The sequence below is a fragment of the Aulonocara stuartgranti genome (assembly GCF_965226115.1).
Source record: "Aulonocara stuartgranti genome assembly, chromosome: 1".
Lineage (NCBI taxonomy): Eukaryota > Metazoa > Chordata > Actinopteri > Cichliformes > Cichlidae > Aulonocara > Aulonocara stuartgranti.
Window position 1 is genome coordinate 12975196 of NC_138939.1, and position 13122 is coordinate 12988317.

Genomic DNA, 13122 nt, shown 5'->3' on the forward strand with positions numbered 1-13122 from the left:
TAACTTTTGGCTTCTGAAAGCTAAGACGGCTAAAATGCTAAATTGAGGTTTAAAGATGGGACTTCAAACCTGCTGTTCATGGTGGCTCCATCTTTGTTTTATATACATTATAAGCTTATGGGACAACAAATGCTGCAAAGTGAATTTATGGACATTTATTTGGATTTGACATCAACTATAATTACCATAAATTAAACAGACTATGGTCCCAACCAGACTAATCTACATCCCCTTATTCTTGAAATACAAGCAAGTCCATCTTTCCTGTCTCTATTCAGTCCTTCCCAGGTGAGGCTCACCTTTATTACAGAGTAAGGCTTTAATCTTCTGCTATATGTGAGGGAGTAAAAAGGGAAGGAAGCAGTGATTTTGCACACAGGCACAGAATAACAGCTGCATTCCTATCTTGGATGCAATATAGGCAGGAAGTGAGATGTTTTGACCTGGGATCAGGAGTTTAGATTTAGTACTCCCACATTCCAGTGAAAGCTGGTAGATATCGCAGAGAGCTGTGAACGTGGGCTACTAAACTGCCGCTTTCCATATATAACATGTTTCTGGTAAAAGACTTCACTTTAAAAAAAATAAAAAAAATAGGGAAAACTTGTGTTTTCATTTTCTTTCTTGAACTCACAGTCATCGTCTGTGTGAAGCTTGGCTTTCAGCTTTTCCATCTTCCTCTCGTCTCGCAAAAGTGTTCTGTCTTTCTTCAGGGTACCCATGCCATCCTCCTTCTTCTCCTCCACCGTCTCCTGGATCAGAGAGTATTCCTCGTAGTTTGTAATGCCTGGGGAAAGAAAGGATTCCCATCAGAGATAGGAGGAAAAGGATTTCACATGGAAAGATTATTCTTTTCTTGTGTGTGTGTCCATAAAGGTTCAGCACAGATTCAACAGATTTGTAACACAGAGAGGATTGGCAGCACAAGAAAACAAAGATATGATGTACCTATTCTACTGCATATAGTCACAAGCAGCTCTCCCACTGTTTTGGAGTCGTCCACCATGATAGTTTTGACAGCCCCATCCAGCATTTTAATTTTCTGTGGTCTTTGCTTCTTCTTGTATTCAAGAATATCCTGGTTGAAAACAAAAAAGGTAGAGAGAGGGGGAAAATGTGAGTAAAATGAAGAAAGAAGAATGAAGGGAGAGAGAGAGAGTCAAAGTAACTACTTAGAAAAAGATCACAAGCATCCAGGTTGCGTAGAGAGAGGGGAGAATAAAGGCCAGAAAACCGTATTTAACGGCTGCCTATCACAGCCTGCTGCTCCCCTCCAATCTCAACAATGAGACGAGATTTGGTTCAGAATAATTGGTCACAGTCATGCCTTCTACCTGGGTTGCCTTTGGTAGATTTAAAGAGGAGAAACCATTTAGAGCTGCAAAACCACAAGCACAAATGTACCGAGGGGCTGTGATATGCAGTTAAATAGAACACCAGAGTGTATCAGGCCTTTGGCAGTGAGAATCAGAGCCTCTGAAACAAGCTGGCAAGCGATCTAAAGCTGGCTATAGCACTTCTTTAAGGATCGCTTTTAAAATCTTCTTTCGATGTTCTCAGTGTCTTGGTTCCCAGTTGTAGCTTATGCTTTTATTTTCTCGGGGTGCTTCTTTGTTTTGTCTTCCTGTGCATGATGTGTGTCTGAATGAGATTTTTGGCAGCTGTTTCAATTTCTCTTTAGTGAATTTATGTCGATCGAAAATGTTTTTTTTTTTTTTTTTTTTAAATCAGATAAAATGTTTAAATACGCTCAAACAATGAAGCATTTTGCTGATATATTCAACACTGCAAGGCTTTAACTCCCACTCCCAGTCTTAATGCCAGGTAACAGAAGTATTGTTAGCAGAGGCGGGAAGTAACAAAATATCAAGACTTTGAAATTGTATTTAAGTAGAATTATTTTGTCCTTCCTACATTATAAAACAAGTACCTCTAACTTTGTACTTCTTATATTTTGAAAACAGGCTTGTTACATTACATTAGGTAACATCTGAGGGGAGATATTTCCTGCCATTACACACATTTAAACAAAACTAGACAATATACTGGTGGATCAATCGATGGTTACACACTTAAAGGGGAGGGTGAAAAAGACAAAAAACAGGAAGAAAAAATACATAAAAAATACACAAAATGATATGACTTATTGTACTACACTCAGGGGTTATGGTCGCAATACTTCTGATTCTAACTAGCACTGCAGAAGAGGAGTGCGCATGAAGGGAGTAAACTCTTTTTCTTTTAAGTGACGGGTAATTTCAGATTTCTGGCAGCTCACCAAATATCAGCAAACACACAAAGTGCTGGTCTGTAGTTTGTCACACAGTGTGTCTGCTAACTAAATGTTCAGCTGCCGTATTTCCCAGGAAGGGAAAAGAATGAGCTCTAACTTTACAAAGAGATGGAAAGATATAAAGCCGGACAGCAGAGGGAGAAGGCAGCTACTCCAGGACATTTGATAATGTGGAAATTTAAAGCCTTTTAAACACATATGGGATTTATAGAATAATCTTGCTTTTTTCATATTGTGAAATATTCTGCAAATCAAATTAAAGTGCAAAGGTTTCACTGATCTGTTTGCAGTAATGCACCATGTTGGATTGGTGCAGCAAAGCTGTGCTGTTCATAGTCAATGTTATGTTCCATTGAGGGTAAATTATATTTAAGTTGATGATGCTGATTAGATTCACTCACTAAATTCCACCTTTATGGGAAATCAGCCATGATAACTCATATAATATCTGCGTATATTTGCTCAGGTGTGGTGGCAAAGTCACTCATCTATAATGCAGGCAAAGGCAAAGAGAGTTTTTCTCCGCTTCAGTTCTACTTAACAGATGTTCAAGCTGAATAAATTCATTAGAATTCGAATTTAGGTTGAAATGAGATTCACATTCCTTTGTATTAATATTATTTTTTATATTAGTATGGTGTTATTATGGCAGGAAGTTCAGTTAGCCTTTTATTTATTTGAGTTAAACCAGTACTTCCAACTTTTACAACTGTATTTTTTTATTTTTTTTTTTAAAACACAAGTATCTGTACCTCTACTTAAGTGAAGAGTGTTTGTAATTTTGCTACCTCCAATGATTAGAAAATGTGTGAGACGCTGGGACCACCAAGCATCAGTTTATGCTGTTTATGACACAGCGTTATTCACATGCGTGCGTGCGTGTGTGTGTGTGCGTGTGCGTGTGTGTGCGTGTGTCGCCCCCATGATGCCAGTTATCCATAATTCACGGTTACATTTATTTACCCCATTGCGGAGCATGTAGTAATCCAGCGTCCTTCCAGATTCCAACCAGATGCCTTTTCTGGGGTCTTCATCCGAAAGAAACAGGCCATAGTCTGAAGCTGTAGCAGTGAGAAGAAACAACTCTACTTTAGACATTAAAGAACTGAAAATGACTCCCTAGGCCAGGATCAGATTAAATGACATCAACTCTATAATGACCCCTCTATGACAGCATTCACCACATGTTCTGTAACAATGGTCATAAGAGCGCAAGGCAAGTCTGTAAACATGGAAAATCAAAAGAGGGATGATGACTTTGGTGCTGCTGAATGGAACAGATAAGTCAGACCTGCTACTTGTGTAAAATGGAAAGCTAGCATTGGGGTCATGGAAGTAATGGCAAAAATTTCAGATTCCATGGTTGCTTAATTCAGTGGTTCTTAAACTGTGAGACTAACTTTGCAGAGTAAAGAGCCAATGAAATTAATTTTAACACGAATGTGATTTATGTAAAGCAAATTAAACACGATTTAATTGTCATATTGACATTTCAATCGCTGGATGTCAACTTGAATCAGTGATTGATACACAAAAACAAGTTGTTGTGTTTTTTGGGGGGGGAGGGAGGGAGGGTCTGAAAGAAGGTTCATGTCTGAAGAAGTTTGAGACCCACTGACTTAATCAGAAGCAAAGCAGCCAAAATTGTGACATAATCTAATCCAAGCATTAGTTTATTGACTGCAATCCAATTTAAAGCAGTGTAAATGACATATAAACCTACCAAATGAGACTTTAACGTCTCTACATTTTGTAAATCAAATATTATCTAAGCCACATTTCCATCATATTGCTTTTTGCTGCAAAAGTCTTCACCACAGCCAGTAAAGTTTATACTTCTCTCTTTGTCTTTACAAAGAAAAAACCAAGTTTTTGCAACCAAGTAGAGTTAATTCTCACCCTGTCCAGTTTGAGCCTCTGGGACCCTCTCTCTGATGATCCTGCAGGCATCATAGACAGCTGTGGAGGGCTCAAACTGCATCGTCTTCACAACGTTGCATTGCCGCACGCAGATTTTCAGTGACAACGCCACCATCTTGCCAGGCGGTGCGGGCGAGCGCTGCAGCTACACCTGGCAAAAATCAAAGAGGTTGAGTTTATTAACAAGGCGCGAGTCTCAAATTTGAGCAGAGGGAAGAAACTCGTTGAACAGGATAAAAGAGCCAGATGGTGAAGAAGAAGAATGCCCCTTCAGTTGTTTTGGAGGGGAGGGTCTCTGAAACACAAATCTCTCTATGCTGTTTTTATATTCTAATATTTCTAATATATCCAGTGTGGCACCACTGTGGTGCTTCATGCACGGGAAAATGCATAACCTAAGCTCTTGTAGTATATCACTCTTTCATAACACATACTTAAGGAAAACATCTCCTTGCACCATCATAAACAATGAAATTTTCATGCTTCATAAAACAAAAAGGAGCTAACAAATTTATCACTTTTTGAAAATGGCCCATCTGGTCCCTGCTGGGGACAAAGAAAAAGTCTCTTCTCTGTGAAAGATTTAAAACTAAAGCAGAAAAGCAGCAACAACAACAACAACTGGAAGCAGAGAGGCAGCTCTCTACAATTGTTTTCATACTAGGTGGGTAAAACCCGCTTAAGTCGTTGATGTTTCTTTGCCAATGGGGATGGGGGGGGGGGGGGGGGGGGGGAGCAGCAAGAAAAGCCTGCATGAAATTTCCTTCTTCAGAAAGGAAACAGAGCAATTTCCAACTTATCTAAGATAAAGTCAACATGAGTCCTACATTGTTGAAATAACAGAATGCTTGATGTTCTCTTGCAACACGCAAACCAACAGTGTAAGAAAACACACGCTGTCAATCATCTGTCCATACATTTTTTTTTTAAAAGAAAAGAAAAGAAAGACAATACTGAGATGAAATAATGAAAGTCCTCTCACACACTGCTGCATTTTTATCTTAGATGCTATAAAAATGCTTGCTTTAACAATAGTTTTCAGCGTGTAACGTGCAATTTTAATCCATCTTAGACAGTTTTATGTCATTAGAAATGCACGAGGAGGAGGAGGATGCTCGTACACTTTCAGATTCAACACTGCTGCGATTCACAACTAAAACAGAGAAAAGGGAGAAAAGAGCCGTGACCTCGCTGACAGAGCACATCCTGTCTGTCACCAATGAGAACATAGGAATACCCTGTGGCACAGGAGAGTCAAAGGTCAGAGGTTAGCCTGGGCCATAGCTGAAGTACACAGGCAGCTTCCCCTCTGCTCCGCTGGCCTCTAACCCTGACTCAGACTCTCAAAATCTGGTTCCTATGTGAGATTAACTCGCACAAAGGATTGGAGCGTTCGTCTTGCACCATGTTGACATGTCACCGTGGTATTCTGAAGCCGGTAATAACACAGCCAGGCATTTTTCAGATATGCATCTCAAGTTGGGTAAAAAAAAAAAAAAAATCCATTATGTTAATATGTGTTGTGTCTCAGTTTAGCACTTGTTAAAATGTTCTATTAACAAACCATTTACGCAGACTTTCAAGCCTGTACATTCCTTATTGCTGTGTATTCCGTCTTAGTCAGTCAAGCCTTTTCCCAAACCTCTTGCTGATAGTTCCTGGAGCCAATCCAAACACTTCAACTGCTAACAACTGGCTCCTACTCAAAATATAAGAGTGTCAGATCATGACACTAGCAAAAACACCATCCTAAAATAGATATGAGCTGCTATTCTGGTGATCGCCCGCTAACCAACAATATGAAAACATCTGTCTTAAAAGACCAGTTATCAGCTATGAAAAAACCAACAAGGTGAGCTTGTGGGAACCCTGTCAGGGCTGAGGGTGATTTACACGTATATGAACAGATTTCTGGAATACTACAAATTCTGCATCGCTGCGTGAAGCATCAGCAGCATCTGTTTCAGAGTCACGGTCATGATTGTTTTGGGGTCTTTTTTTATATTCCCTTTATCTGCTAAGCTTACAGTGCTTTCTATCTTTTTGCCAAGAAACAAACTTTACAGAATTTCAGAAATGTAATCATCAGCCATTAGTGGAGAAAGATGAACAGGAGGAAAAGATAAACATTAACCCCATTTCCAAAAAAGTTGGGAATGCTGCGATCACAATAATAATGGAACCAATGATTTGCTTATAATTTAACGACATTAGCTGGCAGCACTACTTTCTTCATATCATTCACTTCATATGTATTCAGTAAAGGTTTTCAGTGGATGAAATATCTGGAATCGCTCCAGTCCTTCAATTGAGCCAGCCCTCTTCTGCTTCCAAGGAGCCAGAGTTTCTTGCAACCTTTTAAAGTGCTCTTGAGCAATAGTTCAAAGTTTTTCTTTGGACATTTGCTACTTTTTCACACCAGTGATTGTAATTTTCTGAAGAATTTTTAAAATTCTTTTTATTTAAACAACATTCAAGCATTTCTGTAAAAAGGTTTGTAATATTACAAAAAAAACTGTGACAGGGGAAACACAAGTAGATTCAGCCAATCACTAACAATAAAGGAGGTATGGCACCACAAGCACAAAAATCCATTTTTGACTGCAACTTTATGCATTTTCCCTGTTTTGAACATTTAAACTGTAGCATAACACATCTTATTAGTGTCAACCATGCTGCTGAAATGTTATTCTGTGCAGTCTCCCATTTCAATACAGGTGGCAAACCTGGCGATGGATAAGCACAGTGAATGCACAGTAAAGCCACACACCATTTGGGTCCCGAGTCAAATCGGAAACTAAAAAAAAAAAAAAAAAAAAAAGAACACCCACACAATCGGCTCACACAAAATCCTTTTAGCCTTAGCAGTAATATGAAAATTGGTTGTCACACAGCATGTTTTACTTATCCTCCTTTAAACCCTTTTGAGCTTCTGTAAGATGTGAATCCTCTGTGAATTATAATTCCATTTCACTGCACACAAACAACATATTCACGAGAGGAACCGATTTGTTTCCGTAAACAAACATGGCTAAAAACATCCCGAGCATGATAGCCGTCAAACATTTTACCTGCTAAAATCCAAATCACGCACGGTAAACCAAATGATGAGCTTGATTGAGAGCATGACACTCCCGATAAGGCCCATTACGCAAATATAAAGGTTCATCCTACATTAAGGCAAAGCAGCGTCTCTGTCGACGCCAGATTACCGGCAAAGCGTCCCATCGTGCATTTTCGCTTCTCTGAGACGAGAAAGGATTTGCCGAGATCAAATGTGATTGTAAAGCCCCCAAAACACTTGAGTACAGCCAACTCATTAAACCGCAACAAAATCCAATGAGGGAATACAGCTCCAGTGGGCATGCAGTACCAACTAACCTGCTCAGTAATCGTGTATGCACCTAAATTAAAGTGGCAACTCTCTTGATTTAGTTTTGAAAAAGAAAAAATGAATATTCAGACATAAAAAAAACAAAACACAAATTCTAAGAGGAACATAAATGACATATAAAGACTTTACCTCATTAGGATATTAAACTAATCTGTAAATAAAACTAAATAAAAAAATGCATAGCCTTCTTGAAGAAAAATATGAAGACAAAACCAAATCTTTTAAAACACCTGAGACTCGAGTCATGTGAGCAGCTAACATGAACCTGTAGCTGTTGACAAATCAAGTAGGAAATCCAATCAGTTATTGTAATTTGGAATGGATAGACTGGTGTTGTTAGCATGGCATTTAAAAACGTATTTTTTTTTAAATTTTGGTATATTGTTAGTCAGCCAGATGTTAATTAAAAACGAGTGTGGGAAAACATTCTAATATTACAACCCTTAATTTCCCAGATTTGGTAGTATATTAGCCAAAGCAGCAGGTAAAAGACCAATTAATTGATCAGTTTACAGGCAAAGAGAAAATCTATGGGTCTAAACATGTTTTATGGCAATAACCAAACAAAGAACTCAAAGACTTGCATCTCGAGTTTCACTTGATTCGATGAAGAGGAGTTTTGTTTTCGGTGACTACAGTAGTCAGCTATTTCATTCTTGGCATAATTTCGCTCCATTCTGGCGAATCCATCTGGAGGCAGGCCCGTCTGTTTGCCTGCACACTTTGATTACCTGCTCATCTGCTTTTATGTGGCTGTACAATTCATCCACCTGCATCAGGGTGTTGTCAGTTAGCAGCATTTTCTGTCTATTTTATACACCTGCCTCTCAAAGCTACACCTAAACATCAAAGCTAATTGCCACCAAACAGCAGAAGAGGAGTTAAAACCACCAGAATGTGAGGAAACGTTAGCGATTTTTAGGAAAGGAGGCCCCTCGAGCAGAGGAAAAGGTGCCGCTGCCCTCACACACCGAACCACCAGTACATGTAAGAGTAACACAGACAGAGAACGTATAAATCCTTAATCATTAATACACTGTAGACTCCCACACTCAACACAAAGCCTCCGTTCCCCTCCTGACTTTAAACCCACTGCACCAGTTACACCTACACTCCTTTGATGTACTGCAGGCTCACATAACGACGAATATTCAACAGGACCGCTTTGCTGTAAACAACATTTTTCATGTGACGTACACCAACCATAGCAGAAACTCATTCAGGGCCAGTTTAATCACAGTGCACTGGCCCTGAATGAGTAATAAGTGTGGATTTTCAGAGAAGTGTCACTAAACATGATGACTAATATACATTGTTCTATGTATATGTTCTATAAAAGTCCCCTTTATGACCACTCAGTACATTTCATGCATGGATTTTGGGATGTAATAATCTAAATTTAAAAACAGTTTGTTTTACTTCAATTTCTTAACCTTCACTAATTAGCACTACAATCAAAGAGCGTTTTTCACCAGAAAATTGCAGGTTATTACAGTCTATAGCCACGTGGTACAGTTTGGCCCTCTAATTGAATATGTGGGTGGAACATGTCTGCTGGTGTCATTACTTTTAGATCCTGCATAACTTGGCACCCTCATAGCTCAGAAAATTTAAGGAACTGTAAGAGCGTGCAGTTCAAAATCAAGCTATTACATTTTCCTAACCCTACCCAAATAATGTTCACATCAAAATGAAATCAAAACCTTAAATTGATCCCAGCAAAAGCGCAACCCCAAGTCATCCTAATACTTGGTTAAACATCCGCACCTTTCTGTTAAATGCTCTGCATTTCTGATAAGAAACAACTTGATCCAACGTTAGTTCATTTTAGTCTTGTGCTCTTACCCAACTAGAATTGTGGGTGGGTGGAAACTATCACCTCTATTATTGAGCAGAAGCTGGGGTAAATCCTGGTCAAACTGCCAATCCATCCACAGGATTAACACAGACAGGAAACAAACACCCATAATCAATTTAGAAAATAATTAAAACAAGCCAATATCTATATCTTTGGTTAGTGGAAGGAAAACAAGGAGAAAACCCAGCAATGTCCCAAATAATCCACAGGTTAAAATCCAGCATATTCGAGCTGTGATGCACCGACACGCCATACTTATTCTTGATTCTCTGTCCTATGATGAATGCCATCACAAAGAAAAACTAAAGTAAGGAAAAATTCTTTGCCAGCAACAATGAGCTCAGATTTCAAACAAGCGAGCCCTGAAGGTCTTCAGCATTTTATCTACGTATCATATTTACCCTGAATAAAGGTGACAATGTACATGTACCTGCCGCCAAAGACTATGTCCGAGAGGCCGACAGGGAAGTTAATACCCTTCAACAGAATTGCCATGAGCAAAAGGGAAGCGCCGTGAATGTGTTAGCTTAGACACGTCCCAGGTGCATCCCTCGATCTCCTGCCACCTGATCTAGACAATACGACTTCTATATCCTGTTTAAAGTACTGAAGAGTGAGGAATTACTCTAGGCTTGTAGTTACTTGCAGCACTGTGCGACAATTTGTAGTACTTATGCTTTACTCATGCATTTCTATTTTGGCCCGTTTTAGATTTGTGTTTCAAAACAATTCCCCCAAGAGCCACACCTCTTAAACTAATCATTCAGGTATCGTCCATCCCATTGCCAAAGGTGTAAAGATGTGTTCTGATGTTATCCGTCTCTTCTAAACAATGGTCTACCTCCATCTCTCATCACAAAAGCTTTGTCAACATGGAAAAAGTCCCCCATCTCAAAGTGCACTGATACATTTACTTAATGTTTGCATTCATGTGAGTTACGAAGCCTGCAGGCTGTGTAACCCAGTCTATTCCTAAGACAGCACTTTGTAACAGACCTGGTACAATCTAACTTATGGCCTGCCTGCATTTGTATAGCGCTTTTCTAGTCCATAGGACCCCAAAGCGCTTTACACTACATTCAGTCATCCACCCATTCACACACACATTCATACACTGGCGATAGCAAGCTACATTGTAGCCACAGCTGCCCTGGGGCGCACTGACAGAGGCGAGGCTGCCGGACACAGGCGCCACCGGGCCCTCTGACCACCACCAGTAGGCAAACACGGGGTTAGTATCTTGCCCAAGGATATTTGGCATGCAGCCAGGATGCAGCCTGGGATCGAACCACCGAACTTAAGGTAAGTATTCTGCCTGTGAGATAATACTGGCTTAAATACTAAAATAACAGAACACACCAAGTGTCTACACACAGTAAAGATGACAGATTACAGGATATGCTGTGTTGTAATGGAAGCTTTATTCGGTACGGTGTGCACCGATTCACCTGTGTCTATATTTTGGTAACTACCGGGTAATTCCAGCCGACAGGAGTCAGGGGTTTTGCCATACATCTGCCACTACACCTCTAGTAAATTAAGAAAACTACATCTCTATCAGAGAAACAAGATGTAGAGAGCCCTGATAATCGAATAGTGCATGCTTGTGTCTTCCCTGTATTTGCACAGACAAATAAATCCCACACATCTCAAATAGCGACTTACAGGTATCCCTAAACTCCAATATAAAAACTAACTGTATGTCACCACTTATTATAGCAAATCAACTGCATTGAATTGACTTTGTTGCCTATTGACTGTCCTAAATGAGCGCATTATCTCAACTCTGTGGACACACTCTATCAATAATAAAATGACCTGCCAAGACTGCTGCCCTTGCTTTGGGTTAAGGATTAGGCTGCACTGACCTCCACTGGAGCTAGTAAATGCACATCCAAGAGAACAAATGCTGACAGATGCCAAAGGATGGGAGCTGTCAGTATGGTTTGTGTTAAGCATTGTGTCATTTGAGTTAGAAACTCAGAGGCACAGGGTTTGACACACGCATCACACCAGTGGAGACAGACAGCTCACAGAGAACATGAAAGAGTAAAGGGAAAGCGTGTTACATTTTGTAACTGTGCACAAAGAATTTGATTTCATGTGTAGAGAACTCCAAGACAAAGAGCTCGTGAGATAAAAGGAAAATTAGAACGAGCGCTAGAACATGTAGCTACCGCTCAATAGATCAATGAGGCAGAGTAGTGCCTGCTGGGAATGCCCATGCCCTATTACAGTAACATGTCCTCTAATCCAATAATAGAACAGCTTACAAGTCAAACAGGCCAATCCTAGAGGATTTCTGAACCAGACAGACAATCAATTCGATATTTGACCAGAGCATGTTAGTACCCTACACAAGGCCAAACTGGGCTAGTGCAAAGCCCATGTACACATAGTCCACCTGCCTCTCAGTTTATCATAGTAACATATAGCAACTTGTTGTTCCAGATGAACACATCACTTTCTAATTTGAAGTTAAAAGTTGATTTATTCTCTGACCCAAAGCACTGCACAAAGGCAGCGTGTATTTATCATGCCGTAACATTCACTGTGCACATGCCCCTAGGAGATTGAGAGCAATCGCTGTTGTTGTTCTTTTTTTTTTCTTCTTTTTTTTTTTAAAGAAACCCCTTTTTAAATGCTTGATAACAAATACCAAGATAACAAAGTTTTAATTAACCATGTCTGATAGCCAAAAAAAAAAAAAAAAAAAAATCAGTGAAAACCACATACAAAAGCTAAAACTTACACTCTAGCCCCAGGGTGGAAAAACTAATGTGCTCCTAGAGCATGTTACAAATTGCGATCCATCCATTTTTTATGCACTGCTAGCGAATAATGACCATGCTGTATAATGCAGTACTTTGTCAGGCTTCACCATAGTAATTCTGAGTGGGTTTAGTTGAATTATTATAAGGCGACACATGCTGACACTGGCTCTTAAACTCAAAGTCGCTGGCATAAGTTAGCATCTTTGTCAGTGGTTCTCAGTCTGAATGCTGCAGACTGGTTCAGGAAAAAAAAAAACTTACAGCTTAGCATTATGAATAAAAATTGAATTAAAATTGAATTAAAATATATACTGATTAAATAACACAGAAAAACACTTAGAAGAGTACAAGCAGTGGTTACATTCATGTGAGACAAAGCTATTAGGATGTTGGCCAACAAGTGCGTTCTATCATCTAACACAAATGTAAGGATTCATTTTCTAACTTGATCTGTAAGCTCACACAATAATCGACGTAGAGGCTGCGAGAGTTCTACTGGAGGTAAACCACAGGAGGAAATGCTTGAAGCTTTGAGAAGAACGAAAGGGCACCGTTTAATCAACTCCTTATAATTCGGTGCTGTGCTGATGTTCTAAAATCCTAAATCGAAAAGAAACCACCCTCCAAGCGCTGTAAAAATCGGTCTTGCTCATTTTTAGCACCTCTTGCACAGCTAACAGCCTGCTGGCCTTTTCCATTGCTCCTCATCTCCACTGGCCTTTCAAGTGTTTCATATATTCGGTTAATGTTTTCTCAACTACACAAACACCCTCCCACAAGTAGGGTTGGTCGTCCTGACAATTATTCCATGATGAATGAGTTTCAGTGTTTACCAATTTCATGTACATCTGGAACAAGCCAGCCTTTTCTTCTAAATAACCTC

The 13122-nt window shown here is 39.6% G+C and overlaps 1 protein-coding gene across 2 annotated transcripts in view; it reads right to left on the reverse strand.

The window, feature by feature from the left end:
• Positions 1–13122, reverse strand: part of LOC309702357 (talin-2) — a 100100-nt gene that overhangs the window by 49753 nt on the left and 37225 nt on the right. For both annotated transcript variants that reach the window (XM_082527051.1, XM_082527052.1), the window contains exons 3-6: positions 4193–4364; positions 3257–3354; positions 949–1078; positions 635–787 (exon numbers count right to left, since the gene is read on the reverse strand). In XM_082527051.1, coding sequence (XP_082383177.1) covers positions 635–787; positions 949–1078; positions 3257–3354; positions 4193–4328 — 517 coding nt within the window. In that variant the 5' untranslated portion in view covers positions 4329–4364. The remainder of the gene's footprint in view (positions 1–634; positions 788–948; positions 1079–3256; positions 3355–4192; positions 4365–13122) is intronic.